The sequence below is a fragment of the Sturnira hondurensis genome, unplaced genomic scaffold, assembly GCF_014824575.4.
Source record: "Sturnira hondurensis isolate 20B ecotype Veracruz unplaced genomic scaffold, ASM1482457v3 Scaffold0002638, whole genome shotgun sequence".
NCBI lineage: Eukaryota > Metazoa > Chordata > Mammalia > Chiroptera > Phyllostomidae > Sturnira > Sturnira hondurensis.
Window position 1 is genome coordinate 2,956,852 of NW_028075269.1, and position 20,046 is coordinate 2,976,897.

Consider the following 20,046-nt stretch of genomic DNA (forward strand, 5'->3'; position numbering starts at 1 on the left):
TGAATGATGCTGCTTATGCTCTGGATGGCCGCACTGATAGATAGTCTGTGGCATTTTTAACCTGATGACTAGTATCGATTGGGGTAAGGGGGGGCTTTGTTACTGGTTGCTGTTTCCCAGATATTGAGGTTTTAGAATGGTGATATACTTTTTTGACCTGATTAAAGCTATGGAACCTTCTCCTAAAAATGGGTATATGTGTGTGTGTTATACATACATATATACATATACACACATATAAACCGATACAATTTATATACAATTTCAGAGGTTTATGAACCTCCAACAGGAATCTAAGTTTATGAACTTCAGAATAAATACCTCATTCAAAAAAGGTACCTTAATATTTGGCTCATATATAGGCATTTCTAATAACAAATAAATTTAAACACAAACAGAGACTCCTACACACAATGCAAAATATGATCTCATGTCATGTCTTAGGCAAAAGTTAGGAATGATGGGTTTTAATAGTATTTGGTTATATGTAACAAAATTATCAGGTTTTTCTGCTCCAGTGGCTTCAACCAGTTTTTGTTAACAGTCTTGATGTGTACCTCATGGTGATTTATAAGGCCACCAGTGATTTTGTTTGCATTTTAAAAGTTACAGTTTTTAGTTGGGGTACAACATAACAACAAAAGTTTGTTGGCTTTCAGAAGGGAAGTATATAGGTATACCCATTTTGACTGAACCCTCAGGAAAATATAATTGAGATCACTATTCTTCTAGCTACTTTGCTTATTCCTTAATAGTCGAGTAAACTGCGTGTGACTTTTGCTGGCTTCTATGTGCGCATCTTCTGTTACCAGACCTCTCTGTGGACCTAGATTTAGCTTGTCCAAACAGTAAGAGCACTTGTAAATATATGTTGCTTTTTAATAAAATACCATGAAAAATATAGCTGTCCCATATTTAGAGCAAAAGGATATTTGTTCCCCCCCATCTATTACTTGCTTTGATTACATTTAGTCTTATTATTGTTATTTTCTGTCCCAGTTGGCTTCCACAAGTTTTAGTGAATTCCCTGTTAATACTATGACGATTTACAAGAGAGCTTAAATAATTCCTTTTGTTCAATTTTACATTTTTCAGTGATGTGTAATCAATGTATAAGATGACAGTTTGAGCTTTCTCAGGTTCCTTTATTTTCTTTTAGGAGAAGGGAGATGATTATGTAATCCTTTGAGGTACAGATAACTCAGATATACCATTTGGTTAATGGTATTTTGATATTTAATCTTCAGACCCTAAATATTTTTTGTTTCTTATTCTGTTTTTCCACCCATTTCCTTCTGTACATTGGAAGCTACTTCTTTCTCAGACACAGCAGCTTTGTCTTCATAGAGATAAAATGCAGTTACTCTGTTCATAGACAACAGGTCATACGTGAGATTTTTGTCTTGTTTGTCTGTGACTGATCTGCAGTTATTCTTTTTAATGGGAGGACTTTTTAATGTCTGGCCTGACTTGGGTGCAAAACAGCATAGAACACCATAAAAGAAACTCATAAACTGATATGAATACCAGTTATGAAAAATTTTAAATTTAATTCTCCACTCAATGGTTAGATACAGCAATCAGAAAGTTGTCTGTACTATACATTCACATCACAGGGATGGAGAGATCACCAACATCCACTATGTTATCTATGTGCATCATTCTAAGTGATATATGGGGGCTATTCCAAGTATTAAGTATTATATACCATATGTATACACTGTGAAGAAGACCAAATTAGTCAAACATGAAATCCCTTCTTTCTGAGTCTCTCTAGTGTTTCACAGTTTTGAAAGGGAAGACACCATTGAACTGTACAAAATGTGAAAGATAAATTTGAAACTTTGATTACCAAACAGAGAATTGATAACACAAATTTAGACAAGGATTGCTTTTGGCTTGCCTAAAAAATTGATGTTGAAAGGAGATTTGCATGAGACTTTACTTGTACTGAGACCAGCGGCAAGCTGCCTGCTTCCTAATTTTTAACTGCACCTTGATTTTATTCTTAACCCTTAAAAAGCTGAATTAGAAAGTGGCAATTTTATGAAATCATAGTATAAGCATTAATCATAAGTTTATTTTTGATACTGAGTTTCATTAACTGGTCTATAATTAAATACTCCTACAGTAGTGTGTGACCATTATTTCTCTGTTGAACTAATTGGCATATTGTTTAACGAAGATAACAGGTCTCTTTCTGAATGTGTATTTCAGGATCAATATATACATATATTAATTTTATATTTGGGTATAATTTTATCATTTTGTTGTGTGCATGTTGTTAATATACTTAGTTTCATTTTGAGTCTTTATTGTTTAATATAAATCTCCTTTATGGAGCTTCATTTTCTAAAACAAGCATAGATTTCTGTTGTGGAAAACTCTGGTTGTCTTCACCTGCCAATTTAGGACTAAAAAAAATGAGATGATGATTAGGTTTCAGCTAATAAGGCTATCGTATTTTTGCCATTTGAAAATAAAAATATAATGTTAAGTTTGTCATTCATGTCTCCTACAGTTTCAAAAAGACAAACAAAGCAAAGACTCTATCTTCTTCCGAGACGGGATTAGGCAAATTGATTTTGTGCTCTCTTATGTTGATGACATAAAGAAAGAAGCAGAGTTGAAGGCGGTAAGTACTCATGTGAAAGAAATGGGAATAATGAATAAGAAACACAGTCTGTAATTCGACAGGCAGGTTCCCATTGAATTTAATGAATGAATTTAATCGTAAAAGACAGGGCCCTCTGAGGTATTACCAAAGGCTGAAACTGATTAAGAAGACAACAAAATAGGCAGACTAAAAGTGGACGTGTACAGTCAGTTCTATTTTTTGGACATTTTGGACACTAACTTCTTTTTTATCTTCCAAATTTCTGATATGCTTTCATATAGTTTACCTAAAATGTTGAATGTAATCTCTAAAATTTGAGTTGGATGTCTAAATATATCTCTTTTGTATATGATTTTTATTTAAATGTTCACTAATACACTGTATATGAAGGAGCCTTTAGGTTATGCTCTGCTCCTTATTTCCATTATACCGTTTCCCTTAGTGAACTTACTTATTTATTTTTTACTTATTTATTGAATCAAACACCATACATTAAGGTTATAACACTAAGGACTTTGTCTTGTCCGTTGCCGTATACCAAAATGCTTAGAACAGAGATTGGAGCATAATGAATGTTCAATACAGGTTAGATATTTCAAAAAATGAATTAATAGATTGTTTCTTATGTGTAAGTATATATACACATTTACTAACATACACAAGAAATAAATGTTCTATAAAATAAAAACAGAAAATGACAGATATCATCCCCATAAGACCTTGTACATACCGATTCCTGTCCGTTTCTTTTGCTCTTTCCCTGGAAACTTCTCTACCATCCTCTGCATGGGTGCACTGTCAGCGTTTTTGTCCCTTCTCTCAATGTCCCCTCCACACCTGCCTCTTCACTGAGGTTGCTTGCCTCCCCCAACAGCTCTCTTACGTGGTGGTTGTGTTGTCCTCACAGAGCCTTTTCCCAGAGGTGGGTAAATGTTTACCTGCTTGTAGGATATTGTTGATTACAATCCATTCTCCCCAGAATTCCCGAGCTTTAAATTTTATCCGAGTTGGCACTACCATGCACTGTTGCTGTCATTTATCTGTCCCTCCTGGGTCTTCCCTTTATTTCTCAACGCTTTCAGCCCCCAGTTCACCATGGCACTCTCCACCAGGGTTTCTTGTTTTAATCATTGGTAATCTTGATGCATATGTAGATGATTAGTTGGGCATCCTAACCTCTCTGTTCCTTGAACTCCCTTTTCTAATGACCTTAGTCTCTAACTCAGCCATTCACTCCCCTAGAATACCTCACTAGCGATAACCGCAACTCTTTATAATCTCATTCCAGACATTCGCTGGTCTGATCAGCCCCTCAGATCTTTCTGACTAATACCATTCTGTTTTTCAACTACACCAGATAATATACAGTTATCTGAACCATCTTTCTACTGCTGTTCCATATTCACCCCTTTCCTTTGCTTATCCGGTGTAAGTCTTATGTCAGAAAGTGTAATTACATCATTATTTAGGCCATCAAATTCCTTGCCTTAATTCTATTTACTTGGCAAATCAACAACTTTAGTTAAACCTAACTGTCCACCTATTCTGTGCCAGCAGCATGCAGAAAGAAAGGCATACAGTTCACCTACTGATTGTACCCTGTGTTTGTACCCATGGACCTCAGCCAGGCCCTTAATACTGTCTGGCAACCTACTTTCCTTCCTTGTATTACTCTGCTCCCACTCTTTTGGACGACCGTTTTATTAGTTTTTCTCTCTCCTCACACCCTCAATACCTCCTCCCCATTTTCAGGCTTAGCTGACCATACTTTTCCACTTCACTGGGAAAACAAGTGGAAGAGAAAGTCTAAATTTCCATCACCACCTCCATCCATTTGCCACCATCTTCACCTGCATAGTCCACCATTCTGCCCGTAGAAAAACTGTTCTTCTGCCTGAAGCCAACACCTCCGCTTGTGCTCTGGATGCCTTTTCTTCTTGCCCACACCCAGACCCCCCCCAGGTTTGGCCATGCACTGGAAGGCCTCACAGGGCACTGCATAGAGTCCTACCCAGTAATCAGCAAAAGGGAAAGACGCGTGGGGCGAAGTTCAGAGAAAACCAGAACAGGCTCACCAGACTTCTCTTTCAGTGAAGTCATACAGAATGCACTTAATTCCTCTGGTCACGTGAAGTGTCATCTGCTAGGGAAGATCATTAAAGACTCAGTGCCCTGAGATTTTACTGGGGGCTGATCGCTCGCCTTCTCACCTTCTGCCTGGCACATACCAGGCAGAGTGTGTGTGTGCCAACACGTCACAGTCCCAGAAGGGAAGCAGATGTTTAGCATAAACTGTCTTGTTTGTACAAACGGTTAAGGTAAAGTGAGCAACTTCTGTCACTTCCGGGAATTGTGGGAACCCTCCGGAAAACCAAGCCCCCAGATACCCGCGCCACCCTGCAGGCAGGCCTTTCTGAGGATAGCAGTTTCCTTTCTGGGGAGCCAATATTTTTTTCAGCAGTCAGCACAGGGTTTTGGAAGTCCACAGGTAATGATTATTTGCATTACTAAGTGAAGCTATTCTATTCTTCAGGATCAATAAGGCCTGATAATATTTTGGCTTAAAATCGCACTAAGTCTCGCAGTTATTTGAAGGGTACTGAGAGCTTTGTAATGCCATGTCTTCCCAAATGGGAGCATGATCTGTATTCCCATATATTCAGGTTTTTTAAATGTTATATAATCAATCAAGTTTTGTACATTTTTTCAGATAGTGATCCTGTACATTTCCTGGAGATTATTCCTACATACACTGAATTTTTGTAGTTACACTGTGAAATTACAGTCGAGGTGAAAAGCAGTACGTGGCAGCAAGATGGGGTAATACCTGGAGCACTTTTATGGGGGACCATGTGGGGGACTGGAGCATCGGAGGCCTAGTTGCTGTGGAACAAGTCTGTTACTGTGTAAATGGAAGTGTTGTACATAATCCTGTTGGCTTGTGTTTCCATAGGAGAGGAGAAAGGAGTTTGAAGAAAATCTCAGAAAAACAGGTCTTGAGTTGGAAATTGAAGACAAAACGGTAAAAATAGTTGATAATTTATACCAGAGTCTTGGCATTTTAAGTGTTATTGTCTTCTACTCTGGTCTTTGAATAAGATACACTTTGTGCTTGGGAGTAATTCAGCAGGGTTTTATAAAATGACTTTCTAGTTTTATTTTTTAGTTTTGGCTCCCCGTGTGTGTACTGTGAATGGTAGTGTCTGTGGTGGTTCAGGTAAACCGGTCTTTGTGCTACGAGGCCATGAGTCGAACACGTTCGAGGAGACAGGGAAAGCGCAGCTGTGCTCTCCGTTTTGGAGCCGTCTCCTCTGGAAGGCTGCCTGTAGTCTGCCACCCAGTGGAGCTCCCCAGCCATCTTGGAGCACAGCCGACCTTTAGGCCAAGGAACTTTATCTACTCATGAATATGACGGTTCTTTTTTTGAAATCCCATACCACTGACTAGTGTCCTAGAATTTTCTTCAAAGTTGTTTTTAAAGATATATTTAAGATTCTACTCTCCACATGAAACTCTAATGTTCTCTAGTTTTAAATTAAGAGTCCTTACTCCTTATTTATCCCTGTTTTTTAAAATTTTGTGGTTTGTTTTATTTTTTTTTTGTTATTTTTTTATTTTCAAATGTACATCTTTTTTTTTCAAGTACAGTTTTCTGTCTTTTACTCCCATCTCAGCCTACCCTCCCCCCAGTGTTCCCCACCTCCCTCCCATTTCCCCCCCCCCCCCCCCGCCTTAGTTTTTGTCCATGTGTCCTTTATACTCGTTCCTGTGAATCCTTCCCCTTTTCCCCTGAAATTCCCTCCCCTCCCCACTCTGGTCCCTGTCAGCCTGTTCTGTATTTCAGTGTCTTTGATCATATTTTACTGAACTAATAAATGTATATTATACCACACAATCTGTAGTGAGATTCTTCTCCTGTTTAATGAACTGTTATTATCTGAAGTTCTTCCTCTAGGTGGAGGCTGTACAGAGAAGCTAGGTACAAAGAGTGAGTGCACCTTACACTTTGCAAGTATCTCATGAATACCCTAAGCACTGAGCTCATGGCTAGTTGCTAAACACCTAAGGGATTGCCCAGAACACATATGTATCTGTTTATTTTAGGCCAGTATACACCGACCCTGAAATATATTTTTAAAAATATTCTCTTTGTCTCTCTCTTTTTCTCACCCACACACATAACATGTACATACATGTATATGTAATTATATATACAGAATATAACTGTTTTGAGCAACTGCTGTTCTAAATATTGTGCTAAAAATTTAATAAATTGACTGTGCTGTGATATCTTTAATTTGTTCATAACTTTATACAATTTTGTTTCTTTTCCGTAGGTCAGTAACAAAGAACGTAAGCTTTCTTTTATTTTGCCTCCTCTGTGTACAGAACTCCGAAGACGGAAGAACTTACTTTGTCAAGATCCACGCCCCTTGGGAGGTGTTAGTTACCTATGCGGAAGTGTTGGGGATCAAAATGCCCATTAAGGAGAGTGATATTCCCCGACCTGAGAAAATCCCCTTTAGCTTTTTGCTCGGGCCTCTGAAGCTGGCAAGGAATGTGAAGCATCCTCATCCTGAATATTTCACTGCCCAGTTCAGCCGACATCGCCAGGAACTCTTCCTCATTGACGACCAGTCAAGCTTCTTTCCGTCCTCAGCAAGAAACAGAATTGTAGGTAGAGAAACCTCTGTGTGTTTCCCTTCACAGAAGGGATGTGCATCTGCGTTTTCTTTACTACACGTGCATCCGCAAACCTATATACGTCTACAAGGTGTTTCTGCCTGACTTCGGTCATTTATTTAGTGATACTGGGCGGGTTTGAAAGTCTGATTGGGCCACCTAAATGTGTTAACCTCCCTAGCCGCTTAAAAATGAATGATTGCTCTTGCGGACATAGTAAAGAACGAAGCATCATGTGTTGCTGGGGAAAGAATTTACTTCGGAGACAGCACTCTGGCAATGGTTTTACGACCTTAGAATTTGGTTTTGTAAATTCAGTGTATAGTAGGAGGCATATTGGTCATTCCAAATGGAAATGGAATGTTTTAATTTCTCTATTGCAGAAAAGATTTGAGAAGCCTTAGAACTTTTTGTTTTCATTTAAAACCATTTTCAGTCTTTTGAGTAATATTTCCTCTTCGTTCTAAATCTTAAGTTCACCGTTGAAAACCTCTCCCCTGAAGAATCACGGTTGTTTCTGTGCCACGGTTGCTTTGTGTTGAGGTGGGAGTGATGTCTGAGAGGTCATTGAGGTGAGATAGGAAAGGCTTTGAACAGCTTCTGGAACATACTAAGTAAATGCTCGATAAATGTTAGATATTATTGTTGCTGTGATTTTAGAGGGAAAAATTCAGGTTCTGTTTTGCTCTCACCCCTTCTATCCGTTACCTGGTAATGGAGCTGCCAGGGTTCTACCAGTCACAGACCCTTCCCCTTGGTTTGTTTCCTCCGTATCCCGGCGCAGTGGGACACGTCATTCCTTTTAGGTTCAGTACTCTTACCTGTCTTAGAGGAATTTTGAAATAATCATTTTCTCTAGTTCTTTCATCTGTTTTTTAAGTTTACTGACAGGCATAGTAAATAGAATGCAGTGCCTACAATTCACATATAAAAATGTGAATCTACAAACTAAAAATCGCCTCCCTTTTCTTACCAGGATTAAAAAGCAACAGCCCTATTGAGGCAACCTGTAAAGGAATAAAGAGCGCACGACATGGAATCAGAAAACCTGGTTTCAAGTCCTAGCTCTGCTACCTTCTAAACAAGATGGCCTCTCGTGAAATAAAGATAATGATAACTCTGGGGTTATTGGGAGAACTACATGAAAGAATGCATTGTGTAGGAGACCCTCTGCACACTGTAAATTACTTCAGATACCCATGTTACATTAAAAAGTAACAAAAGGCCAGTGAAGCTGTAGAAACAAATTAGGAACTTGATCAGGAATAGAAATGTCAGTCTTCATTAATCATTCTTGTTCTTTGTAAAGAGTGTGAATACCTTAGGTTCATTTAGCATTAAAGATCAACAATTTCCCTTCCTACACCAGTTCTGTCCTTGCTCTACTGAGGAAGTTATTTGGGAGGCTAATGTAGAAAAGTCCCTTCCTTTCTGTCCTCTCCTGTAATGGAGTTTATATAGTTTATACATAAACTATATTCTAGTTTATGTGTATACAAATTGAACAGTGTTATAAGAACGTTTTACATTGGTGTGGAATTTTGTACTTTTCAAAACACGTTGACAATCATCATGACATATATCCCTTTCAATGTGTATTTTGTAACATCTTACATAAATGTAACAATTTCATTAAACATTTCCACTTCTGGCAGCCATTGAGTTTCCAACTTTTCCGATATTACTAACAATTCTACAGTTTACAACCTAGTATTTGCATATTTCAGCATATATGTAAATGTTTTTGTGAAATCGATACCACCTGTAAAATTTCTGAATCTAAAGGCATGCACAGCCCTGGCTGGTGTAGCTCAGTGGATTGAGCGCAGGCCTGCAAACCAAAGGATCGCAGTTTGATTCCCAGTCAGGGCACATGCCTGGGTTGCAGGCCAGGTCCCAGCAGGGGATGTATGAGAGGCAACCATACACTGATATTTCTCTTCCTCTCTTCTTCCCTTCCCCTCTAAAGATAAATAAATTTTTAAAAATCTTTAAAAAATAAAAAATAAAGGCATGCACATTCAAAATTTTATATGTATTGCCCTATCACACTTTATAAAAATATGTATTAATTTAGAGTCCTAGTAACATAAATACAGACAGATCCACAAGTCGTGTGTACCTCACTGAATTGTCGCAAACTATGCAGCTGTGTAACCACCACCCACGTCAAAAGAGAAAACCATTCTGGCGCCCCAGAAGCTCAAGAGCCTTCTCTCAGTCGCCATTGGCTTCCTCTTCAGCAAAGGGCAACTCTAACCGCTCACAGCAGAGATCGGGTTGGCCTGTTACTAAATATTTTAAAGAAGAATTGACTCATACAGCACTTGGCTCAGCATTTATTTGGATGACTAATGCAGCTTTGTATGAGCTCTGTTCATTTGTGTTGCTTCTTAGGGAAATTTATTTGTGCTTGTGTTATTATTCTCTTAATTTTCGTTTCTCTGATAGAAATGAGGCTGATCTCCTCGTATATATTTATTGGGCATTTAGATAGGCACTTTTACGAAATCCCTGCTAAAGTCTCCTGTCTGTTTTTCAGGTAGGTCTTCCCTTGTTGATTTGTAAGACTCGGGTATATATTTTTATATGAGCCCTTTATTTGTTATATGTTTTACTGATCTTTTCTTACTTTGCCCTTCCCTTCTTTCTTTTTATGGTTTCTTCTGTTAAACAGATGTTTTTAATTTTCACTCAGCCCACTTTCTCAGGCTTTTAGTTTAAAAATTATGCTCTTAAACTTTCCTCCCAAAATCATGAAGTTAATTTCCTGTACTACCTTCTAGGAGTTGTTATTTTGCTTTTCACATTGAGGACTGTCCCCCTGGAAGGAACTTCTGTGCACGGTGGGAGATGGGGTCCATTTTCCCCCATATGTGTAGTAATTTAACTTGCACCAACTACTGAAACATTCGATATTTCTTACACTATTTTACAATTCTACCTTTGTTATGACTCAAGTATCTATATAGTTTGAGTCTCCTGCTGGGCTTGATTTTGTGGCTTTGAGCTCTTTTTCTTTTTTTAATTTTATTTATTTATTTTTAGGGGAGAAGGAGAGAGGGAGAGAAACATCAATGTATGGTTGCCTTTCGTGCGTCCCCTGCTGGGAGTTGGCCTGCAGGGAACCTGCCTGCAACCCAGGCATGTGCCCTGACTGGGAATCGAACCGAGATCCTCTGGTTCGCAGGCCTGTGCTCAATCCACTGAGCTAATCAGCCAGGGCTGAGCTCTTATTTTTGTATCAATACTGACAATGTTGACCCTGGCCAGTGTGACTCAGTTGGTTGGACCATGCTCCCTGTAAACCAAAGGTGGCAGCCTCAATTCCCAGGATTCCCAGTCAGAGCATGTGCTTAAGTTGTGGGTGGTTAACCCCTGGGCAGGGTGCAGGGAACCCTGGGGAGGCAAACAGTCTGTGCTTATCTCTCACTTCGATGTTTCTCTTTCTCAGTTTTTCCCTTCCTTCCCCTCTTTCTAAAATCGGTAGGCAAGTACTCGGGTGAAGATTAAAAAAAAACTAATGGTGTTGAACTTTATCTGAGTTCTCTAGTCCTAGAAAACTGGGACATTTAAAGGAATCTCCCACTCTTCTCGTTCTGGGAAACTGCTTGCTACAGAGAACCACCTGTCCCCACGCGACTTGAAGAATATCCGTAGCTAACCTTCCCATTCCCAGTCTGACTTGGCAGAACCATTTGCCACAGTGTTCAACCTAAATTCACCTGGTCATTGAACTGTTCACCTGGGTTAGTTGTCTTGATCCAAAAAATAAACTTCTCGTATCTTTATGTCAAGCAGGTAGTTACAGTCGGGAGCCAGGAGCCCAGGCCACACTCCCGTAGAAACAGGAAGATAGGGATGCCTTCTTTCTCAATGACTTAAAAGGGACAGTTCCTAGGGAATTTAAAAAAAAACACTCTTAGGTTGTAAAACCGGCAAGAGGCTTAATTAGCTTTTAAAAAGACTTACATAAATCCAAAGGCTAGAGAAAGAATTTATAATTACCAGCACTCTGTTGGAAATGCTCTAAGAAAGGGAAGCTGGAGGAAGTCTTAATTCCTTTTGGCACCAGGGAAATTTCAGGTCGTCTACACCTGTAGTTACCCTTAGATACCTCCCTTTGTTATTTGTAGTAATAAGAGTCAGTCAGACTGGAGCCCTCTGCATTCCCATTCTGTTTCATGTAAGTTCAGCTGAATTATTTATCCCCGTTGACCAAACTTTAATGAAAATTCTTTCTACCCCTCAGGACCCTAAACTTTGACTCGCCCTCGAGCTGAGCCAACACCAGCATCTAGAATAGCGTTTCCTTAGCACAGTGAAAGATGCCCCCTGAACCTGGCTTGCTTCTCCTTGTAAAAGAAAAGCACTTTTCTGCCTAACTTTGCAAATGCTCACAGATGTCCCCATTGCCATGATCCACCTCATCCTCTTACAATAATCTTTTTCAATAAAATCTTTCCTAAATCTGGATTGGTTTTTATTTGACAATACCATATTACATGTATTATCATTGTTTTATAATAAGTTTTAATATCTGGTAGAGTAAAATTTTTCATTTTGTTATCTCCGCTAGACAGGGGGCAGTTAACAAAATTTCTCATTTTGTTAACTCCAAAAAGACAGAGTTCTTTTGGTGAATCTTCCCTAAGAACATAATTCACAGTATGTGCAATATTTAATATTTATCATATGGTTTATAAAAATTAAAGCTACCTTACATAAATTAAGATTGACCAAGGTGGAATCTTATGCTCACTTTTAATGTGAATTAACCAGATTAGAAAATGGTAATTCAAGGGCAATAATCATTCCAATCACAGTTTCTTTAATGCTGAAATATAAAAACAGGTGGGGGGGGGGAGAAAATACATCTGAAATAGTACTAAAAGGACCAAATTCAGCAATCAAGAAAGCAGACATTCTGAAAAGTTGCTGGAACACAAAAAGCAGGTAAGATTGAATTGACCAAAATATAAGACCTGAGGACACCAAAGCCCAAATTATATGGAGGAGAAAACTCATGTAAAGATACAAGTGATTGCAAAATAGTCACACAGGTATGATAATCCTGACTTAATAAATGTAGATATCAAGAAAATGCCTTGTGTAAATATCAGAGTAATTCACAGAATTATTCAGACAGCTTGCCCAGGTATCAAATCTGTCCCACAGTCCCCTAATTGAATTGTTAGTTGTAGTGATATTTGACTCCATCTTGAAGTCCTAACTGTAATAGGAATTTGGGCCCAAGAGACTCCCAGAGGAACTTGGCAGAGAAGCAAAACAAGTTTCGATTCATTCTCCACTCCCTGCAAGGGAACAATGGGCTCTAATACCCAGGGGCCAGAATACCTGCAACCCCATGTAGCCCACCCTCTACATCTTCCCCCAAACAACAAAGGGAAGATTTCTTCTGTAATCAGAGTCCCTACCTACATTCAAAGCAGGCATCGTTAAATTGTGATTGAAAAAAATGTAGAAAACATGCATTTATGAAATGCTCGTCTCTTTATTCTTACCTTGTAGGTTTATTATATTCTGTCACGATGCCCTTTTGGCACAGAAGATGGGAAGAAAAGGTTTGGGATTGAAAGACTCCTGAATTCTAACACTTACTCCTCTGCCTATCCACTCCACGATGTGAGTATTAGCTTGGTTTCCCTTTTTTGACAGGTTGCTTAGTCCTCTCACATGTTGGGAAAGTCCCCAAAGGCTCCCCAGTTGCAATCTGAGAGCTTTATCAGCAATACTGATACACAAAATTAATACCTCTTTACACTGAGGTTGTCATGGAAGTTCATTTTGGGAAACTTATTACATTTGCATGTGATTTTTCTTTAGGACCCATATTGAAAATAGTGGTTTTAGTAAAAGGACATTTTAGGACATAATATTTGGAACTTCTGAGTTCTTCAGATCTTTTCTCATGGATAAAGTTTTAAAGCTGTAAAGGACTTAAATTACATGCATGAATTAAATGCATTCATGTATCATTCACCAAAGGCATAATTTGTTTTGATTATATTGAAGCATTCCGTTAGGTATTGCTGGAACACATCTGTGAATCGCTCTCCGACTAGGGATTTCCGGGAAATTAGAGGATGTGCACGTCAAAACAGGCCCCTGTCTGAGCCTTACGTCAGTCCGTAAGAAAGGGTCAGACCAGTAACTGCGGCTCAGAAGAATGATTCTCGGAGGCTGTCAGATCATTGTACAAAATCATTGAGCTTCATCAGTGTAACAAAGAAGGGGCATTCTATATGATGCACCCATTCGGTCAGACCTGACAGCGTGGTGGCCTAGTTTCTAGGGAAACTTTTTCTTTTGGATATTACATGTCTAAATACCACCAGCCATTGGCAGTAGATATCTATGGCTAAACATGTAGGAACTATTTTGAGATCTGTCATTGCTTGGAACTTTCGTTTATTTTATTCCTGTTTTATTTTTCCATACCTATACTAGACTTTTTGATGACATACTCTCTTTTATGAGAAACCCATTCCTTAGGAATGTAGAACCAAGTATGTCCATTTAAACAAGTGGCCTGTAAATCATTGCTCGTTTTTTTTTTTAAGGTAATGTTGCTCTAGTAGTTTCCAAAAGCCCAAAGGCAAATTCTCTCTTTTCCAGGGGTTGAACTTTTGTGCCAGCTTTCCTCTGCCAATGCCTGTTCAACAGTGTGGTGATTGACTGTGGTCCGTTCCACACTGGGTAGTTGCTTGTCTTTGACATGTTTCCTATAGGGGCACAGCAGAATTTTCCAAAGTGAATAGCAGTTTTCAACAGGAGTATCAGTGCAGGTGAAAACATCCTCCCCACCCCTCCAGTCCCTGCTCCTTCCTCATCCCCTATACTTTTTCCTCTGGGGCAAAAGAATTTCTAAAACATTATGGATTCTAAAAAATGTCATGGGCCTAAAGGAGAGATCTCTATGGTGTGAATAAACATTGGCAATACATTCTTTGTCAATCTTTTTCCATAGATGGGCTCATTCAGTTTTTGAAGAGTTTGAGGATTGTTCGTTTTTAGGAGATTAATTCTTGTTTTCCTATTACCAGGCCATAAAGCCCAACTAAAAGGACCAGATATCCTCAGTTACCAGAAATTTTAACCCATACATGTCGCGTTCCAGTAGAATCCTTCATGCTTATTAGAAAGTCAGTGTTACTGAGATGTTGTTAGAGAGCTTTAATCTAGTGTTGATTTTACTTTTTTTTCTTTCTTTTCCTCTGAATTCAAGTTTAGGTACTGGGTTTTCACCAATATACTTTAAAGAATCATTGTTCCTGATACATAAATAGGCTGCATTTCTTTTTTCTATTTCGATTCTCAAGATTTAGAGGGTTAGCCACAGGAGAAGAAAACTTTTGGAATCTGGAAGATTCAAATCTTACACCTTATCACAGGGATTTTCGCACGTGCTTCATTTCACACCGGATGTGTATTTAGTGTTGTCTAGGCGAACAGTTGGAAAGAATATATTGAGCAGCGATGTATAGTCCGTGCTCTGCTAGGCCCTGAAGAGGTGTTAACAACAGTCCCTGACAGTGGGGAAAGGACCTGTGTGAGAAACAGTACTGAGCCGTCTGAGCACTGAAGTTTTTGTGTATATTTTAAGTTCTTTGAGAAATGCATGTCAGTGAAGATAGGTTCCCTGGGGGAGATTCCTGCCAGAGCAACAGGACTTTGGGTCACTCCTTCACCTTCTCCTGGGGCTTATGTTTCAATCTCTACAATAACAATGTTGGGTTATTTCTAAAATCTCAGCCACTTATATAGTTTTATGAATCCCTGGGCTGTGAATATTAAAATAATTGGGCTTAAGAAGTTAAAAAATAAATCGTTATTGCTATAGTTTATTAATGGATTTCAGTAAATAATTTCACATCAGTGGAATATGAAAGTCCAAGCCTAGGGTGAAAGAGAACATTCACCCCGTTCACTAACCTCGTAAAAGCAGTGTTGGTTTACTTTGCACTCCTGTCTTTTGCTGTGTCATTCACATACTTTCTTCTTGAATATCTGCAGGGTCAGTATTGGAAGCCATCAGAACCTCCTAATCCTGTCAATGAAAGGTACATACTGTTCCAGAACTGGGCTCGGTTTTCCTATTTTTACAAGGAGCAACCTTTGGATTTGATTAGGTAAGTTTCTTACACAGGATCCTACCAATGATTAAAATTTCATGTGATTTTTATTTACAATGGCATCATATTCCACTTTTTAAATTTAATCTTTATAGTATTTGTTTCCATTACCATTTAGTCCCTTTATACTCCCCTTTTGCTAGCAATCACCACACTGCTGTCCACGTCCATGAGTCCTTTTCCTTTTTGCTCCACCCCTCCACCCCCTCACCTCCCCCTCCACCCACCACATAGCTGTCATCTGCCCTCCATCCATCTCCAACAGTGACTCTGTAACTGTTTTGCTTGTTAGTTCATTAAATTCTACATGTGAGTGAAATGATATGGTGTTAGTCTTTCCCTGACTGGCTCATTTCACTTAGCACAGTGTTCTCCATTTTTTTTACAACTATTCTTAGCCTCTACATTTTATGCCTTCCCAGTTTTATATCTGCACCATCATTTAGTCATTAATTCGTGAACACAGTGCTGTTCAGAATGCTCTTAACCACCTTGCACGGATAGTTCAGTGGTTCAAAGGATGGGCTTCGGTCCTGTGGTAGGCTGGATTCAAATCCAAGTTCTTCCTCCTAGGAGCTCTCTACACTTGTTCAAGTTACTTAACCTTTATGAGGCTCATCTAAAGTGGGAATAACAATAACACTTATGGGATTATTTGATTATTAAATGAGATATACATTTTTTGGCATAGGAGCCAGCATGTACTGCTTAATATATAATAATACTTTTGTTTTCCTCTCAGTCCAGGAGTTTAGAAGATAGCAGAAAGTCTGTGTGTGGGTGTGCATGTGTGTGTGTATTGATCTCAGAGAAGTATGGAGACAACTGTTCTGTAACCTTAATTATATTTTCTTTTATCTTTGGTCTCAGGACATTGACAGTCTCGATGTCTGAGCCTATCTGAGTTCCATGCCGTCAGACAATTTCTTAGACAGTTTTATTAGCTAAGCAAGAAGACTGGCTATAGGCTTCTGCTTTGAACCATTATAATACCACATACATACAGGTTGTTAGGAGACTCCTGCTATGATTTCAGTAAAGTAACAATCAATTAGAACAATTCCCTTGGTGATTCATGCTTCTACTGCGACGGTTGCACAGCATCACAGCATCCTTTGTAGGAGACTGATTTTGATGCATAAATGCAAATCATTTGAAATGTTATCTCAACAGTTTTGTTGAAGGCAAGTAAGGAGAAACTTTTAAGAATAAAAGGCAGCTGGGTGTATAACCTGATGCTTTCTCTAAATCATCTTATGAACTCTTTGTTGGATGGATATTTTAATTGTTTTGAGTAGTGATCATTTAATTTTCTTAATTATAAAATAGCATATTTATCAAAAAGTTTAGCTAATTGCCCTGGCTGGTGTGGCTCAGTGGCTTGAGTGTCATCTGGGGAACCGAAGGGTCATCAGTTAGATTCCCATGCAGGCTACATTCCTGGGTTTCGGGCTAGGTCTCCAGTGCAGGGCACATGAGAGGTAAACACACATTGATGTTTCTCTCCCTCTCTCCTTCCCTTCCCCTCTGTTTAAAAGTAAATAAATAAAAATATTTTTATAAAAAAGTTTAACTAACAATGATGTGTGCAAAGTTTTAAATTAAATTTCACTTCAGCTGAACTCTGTGGAGCTAACTACTCTTAATTTGGTAATATCCATTCAGTCTCATTTTTATGTGCATGTGTAATAAAGCACACACATTTTGTTCACCTAGAGTAATAATATCATTATTTGCTTTCTGTCGACATTTCATTTTTTCGCTAACTAATATAGTATTGGTACCCACCCCTGTGACTAGATGCTGATGCACTTCATGCTTTTTAGAGGGCCATATTAAACATTTTGCATAATTAATTTATCTATTTTTCTACTGAAAACCATGAGGCTGTCTTAATTTTTTTTTTTACTGTAAGATCAAGGCTGCTAAGAACATCTCCAGACATTGTTTCTTTGGAGAATATTTTCATAGTATATTTTCAAAGAAGCGAAGTTGTGAGAATGAAGGTTTTCATGTTATACGTTGTTCAAAACGTATTGAGACTATTTAGTCGTCTAACATTTTTAAATCGTCTGCAGGTGTCGCTGCTAAGGTATTCCTCTAAGGTTTGTGTTCACAACCCTAGATACACACAAACACGTACATCTCAGGTCATTGCAGGTGTGTCGGTAATGTTTTACCAACTTGCTACTTTTACAACAAGGTAGTTTAGATGTTTCATCAGATGATAGTGTCAAGCTTAAATTTAATGACTTTTTAAGGGTTTTTTAATCCTAGTAAAGTAACTTGTTATTTATAGCAAGTTTATACTCCTTTTCTCTTTCAGTAGTGCGATAATTTTTAAATAAACGTAAGTTTTTAACAACATTTAATGTAAAAATTGATAATGTAACGTTTTAAACTAAGGAACTGTAAAAGCAAAAAGAAAACACTGTGTTATCACAGAGGCAGTTTTTGCATAAAATAGTCACTATCTCTAGGGTTTCTTTCCGGTGGCCATCTGTCCCTTATTTTTAGGAAGAGACAATGAAGTAGTTAGGGATAAAGGACCATGATGCGTTCAACCAATGTATTTTCAAATGGTTGAGAAAAAGGTATATATATATATATCTTAAAAGAAATATACATATTTATTACATAAAGAAATACACATATGAAGAGAAAGTGCAAACAGAACAGTACTTTTGCAATAAAATAATTAGACGGTGTGTGGATATTATTTGAATTATTCTTACAACATTTTTATGTACTTAAAAGTATTTCCAAATAAGACCTTTATGGAAGGAGAGTCCAGAAACAGATTCATTTGTAGCCTGTTGGTTTTCAACAAAGGTGCCTGGTTATTGTTTAGGAAAAGGATAGTCTTTTTAAAAAAATGCTACGACAAATGGAAATCTATATGAAAAACATGGATTTTGATCTTTTGCTGTACAAAAATTTAAACTAACATGAAATGGATCAGAGAAGTAAGTATAAGGGCTAAAACTATAAAAGAAAAATATATAGAACAAAAATATATGTCACCTGGAGTTAGGTATCGACTTTTCAAATAAGACACAAAAAGCACAATTTAAGGAATGGATGCGTTTGACTTCATTGAAATTAAAAATATGTATACTTTAAAAGACACTGTTACAAAAATAAAAAGACGAGCCACAGACTGAAGAACATACTTGCAACATACGTATCAATAAAGGACTCTTATCTAAAATATTTAAGGAATTTTTACAACTCAATGATAAAACAAAATGAATGGAAGATGCAGCAGTAAGATGTCTGTTTAATTGGAAATGGTCAGAAATTTTGAAAACTGGAGAAAGGAAGGTTAAATAAAATTAATGTTGAATATGAAAAACATTCTTAAATCTTATTGTGGAATTAAGCTTATTCCCTTCATGTTCAGAGTTGCTTTGTGGAAATTACAATTTAGTATTGTATGCTGTAATAGATTTATATATAGCATGCCATTAGGAAACTGAAAAGAATTTATGGGTTTGGTGAACTGATCTACATTCTCTGGTTTCCCGAGGGATTCCTTAAGGGGTCCTGGGGGTAAACAGCTTAAGACTTGAACTGTTATGCCAATTAATGATGTTACTTTTTACCTTTTTGTAAACAAGAGTTGAACCGTGGATTTTGTGGAACTTTTACTAAGCAGTCACTTTTTTTAAAAAAGACTTTATTTATTTATTTTTAGAGAGAGGGGAAGGGAGGGGGAAAGAGAGGGAGAGAAACATCAGTGTGTGGTTGCCTCTCACGTGCCTCCAACTGGGGACCTGGCCTGCAACCCAGGCATGTGCCCTGACTGGGAATCGAACTGGCAGCTCTCTTATTTGCAGGCCGGCACTCAATCCACTGAGCCACACCAGCCTGGGCAGCAGCCCCTTTTTAAATTCCTTGGTGTGCTGCCTACCTCCCAGTTCCGGAAGCGTTTATCAGAGATCCAGACTTGCAGGGAGATGGCACTTGATACGTATAACCATTCTTGTCTAATGTGGTCAGAGTACCTTCTTCAGTTGCAGAAAGAGGGACAAAGCGTGAGTCTGTGCAGATTGTGCGGGTCGTTTTGATCTGTTAGATTGATTGCTAGAAGTTACACTGCAGAATGCTCTCCAGTTTATTTTAAACATGTAAACTCTTGAGATTTAGAAACATTTTAAATTACTCTCTTATTTCAAAATTCGAAGTTAACTTTCACTCAGTTGGCTTCCTACTTAGGCGTGTCATCTCTTTTACGCTCATAAGCATGTTACGGTGTGGAAATTAGAGTGTAGAGAGTTTAGTAACGTTACCAAAATTACACATCTAGAAAGCAGTGGAGCCAAAATTAGAATACGGGGTTGTCTGAATGCAAAACAAGGTGATCTGGACTGGATCAGTTTTCTAGCCTCTGATTCTATCTTTATTCTCTTTTATAGGAATTATTATGGAGAAAAAATTGGCATGTATTTTGTCTTTCTCGGATTTTACACAGAAATGCTATTCCTTGCAGCTGTAGTTGGCTTAGCTTGTTTTATTTATGGCTTATTATCGATGCATAGCACCACAAGCAGGTAAGTGCCGCTGACTTGTTCAGCTAGAGAACATGTT

At 38.1% G+C, this 20,046-nt stretch overlaps 1 protein-coding gene across 3 annotated transcripts in view; it reads left to right on the forward strand.

Moving 5' to 3' along the window:
- ANO5 (anoctamin 5) overlaps positions 1-20,046 on the forward strand; it is a 73,506-nt gene that overhangs the window by 24,456 nt on the left and 29,004 nt on the right. For all 3 annotated transcript variants that reach the window (XR_005065651.1, XR_005065652.1, XM_037040390.1), the window contains exons 5-10: positions 2,522-2,635; positions 5,571-5,639; positions 7,007-7,291; positions 12,833-12,946; positions 15,338-15,453; positions 19,875-20,009. Coding sequence is in view for 1 of the 3 variants with exons in the window: in XM_037040390.1 (XP_036896285.1) it covers positions 2,522-2,635; positions 5,571-5,639; positions 7,007-7,291; positions 12,833-12,946; positions 15,338-15,453; positions 19,875-20,009 (833 nt within the window). In the remaining 2 variants the exon portion in view is untranslated. The remainder of the gene's footprint in view (positions 1-2,521; positions 2,636-5,570; positions 5,640-7,006; positions 7,292-12,832; positions 12,947-15,337; positions 15,454-19,874; positions 20,010-20,046) is intronic.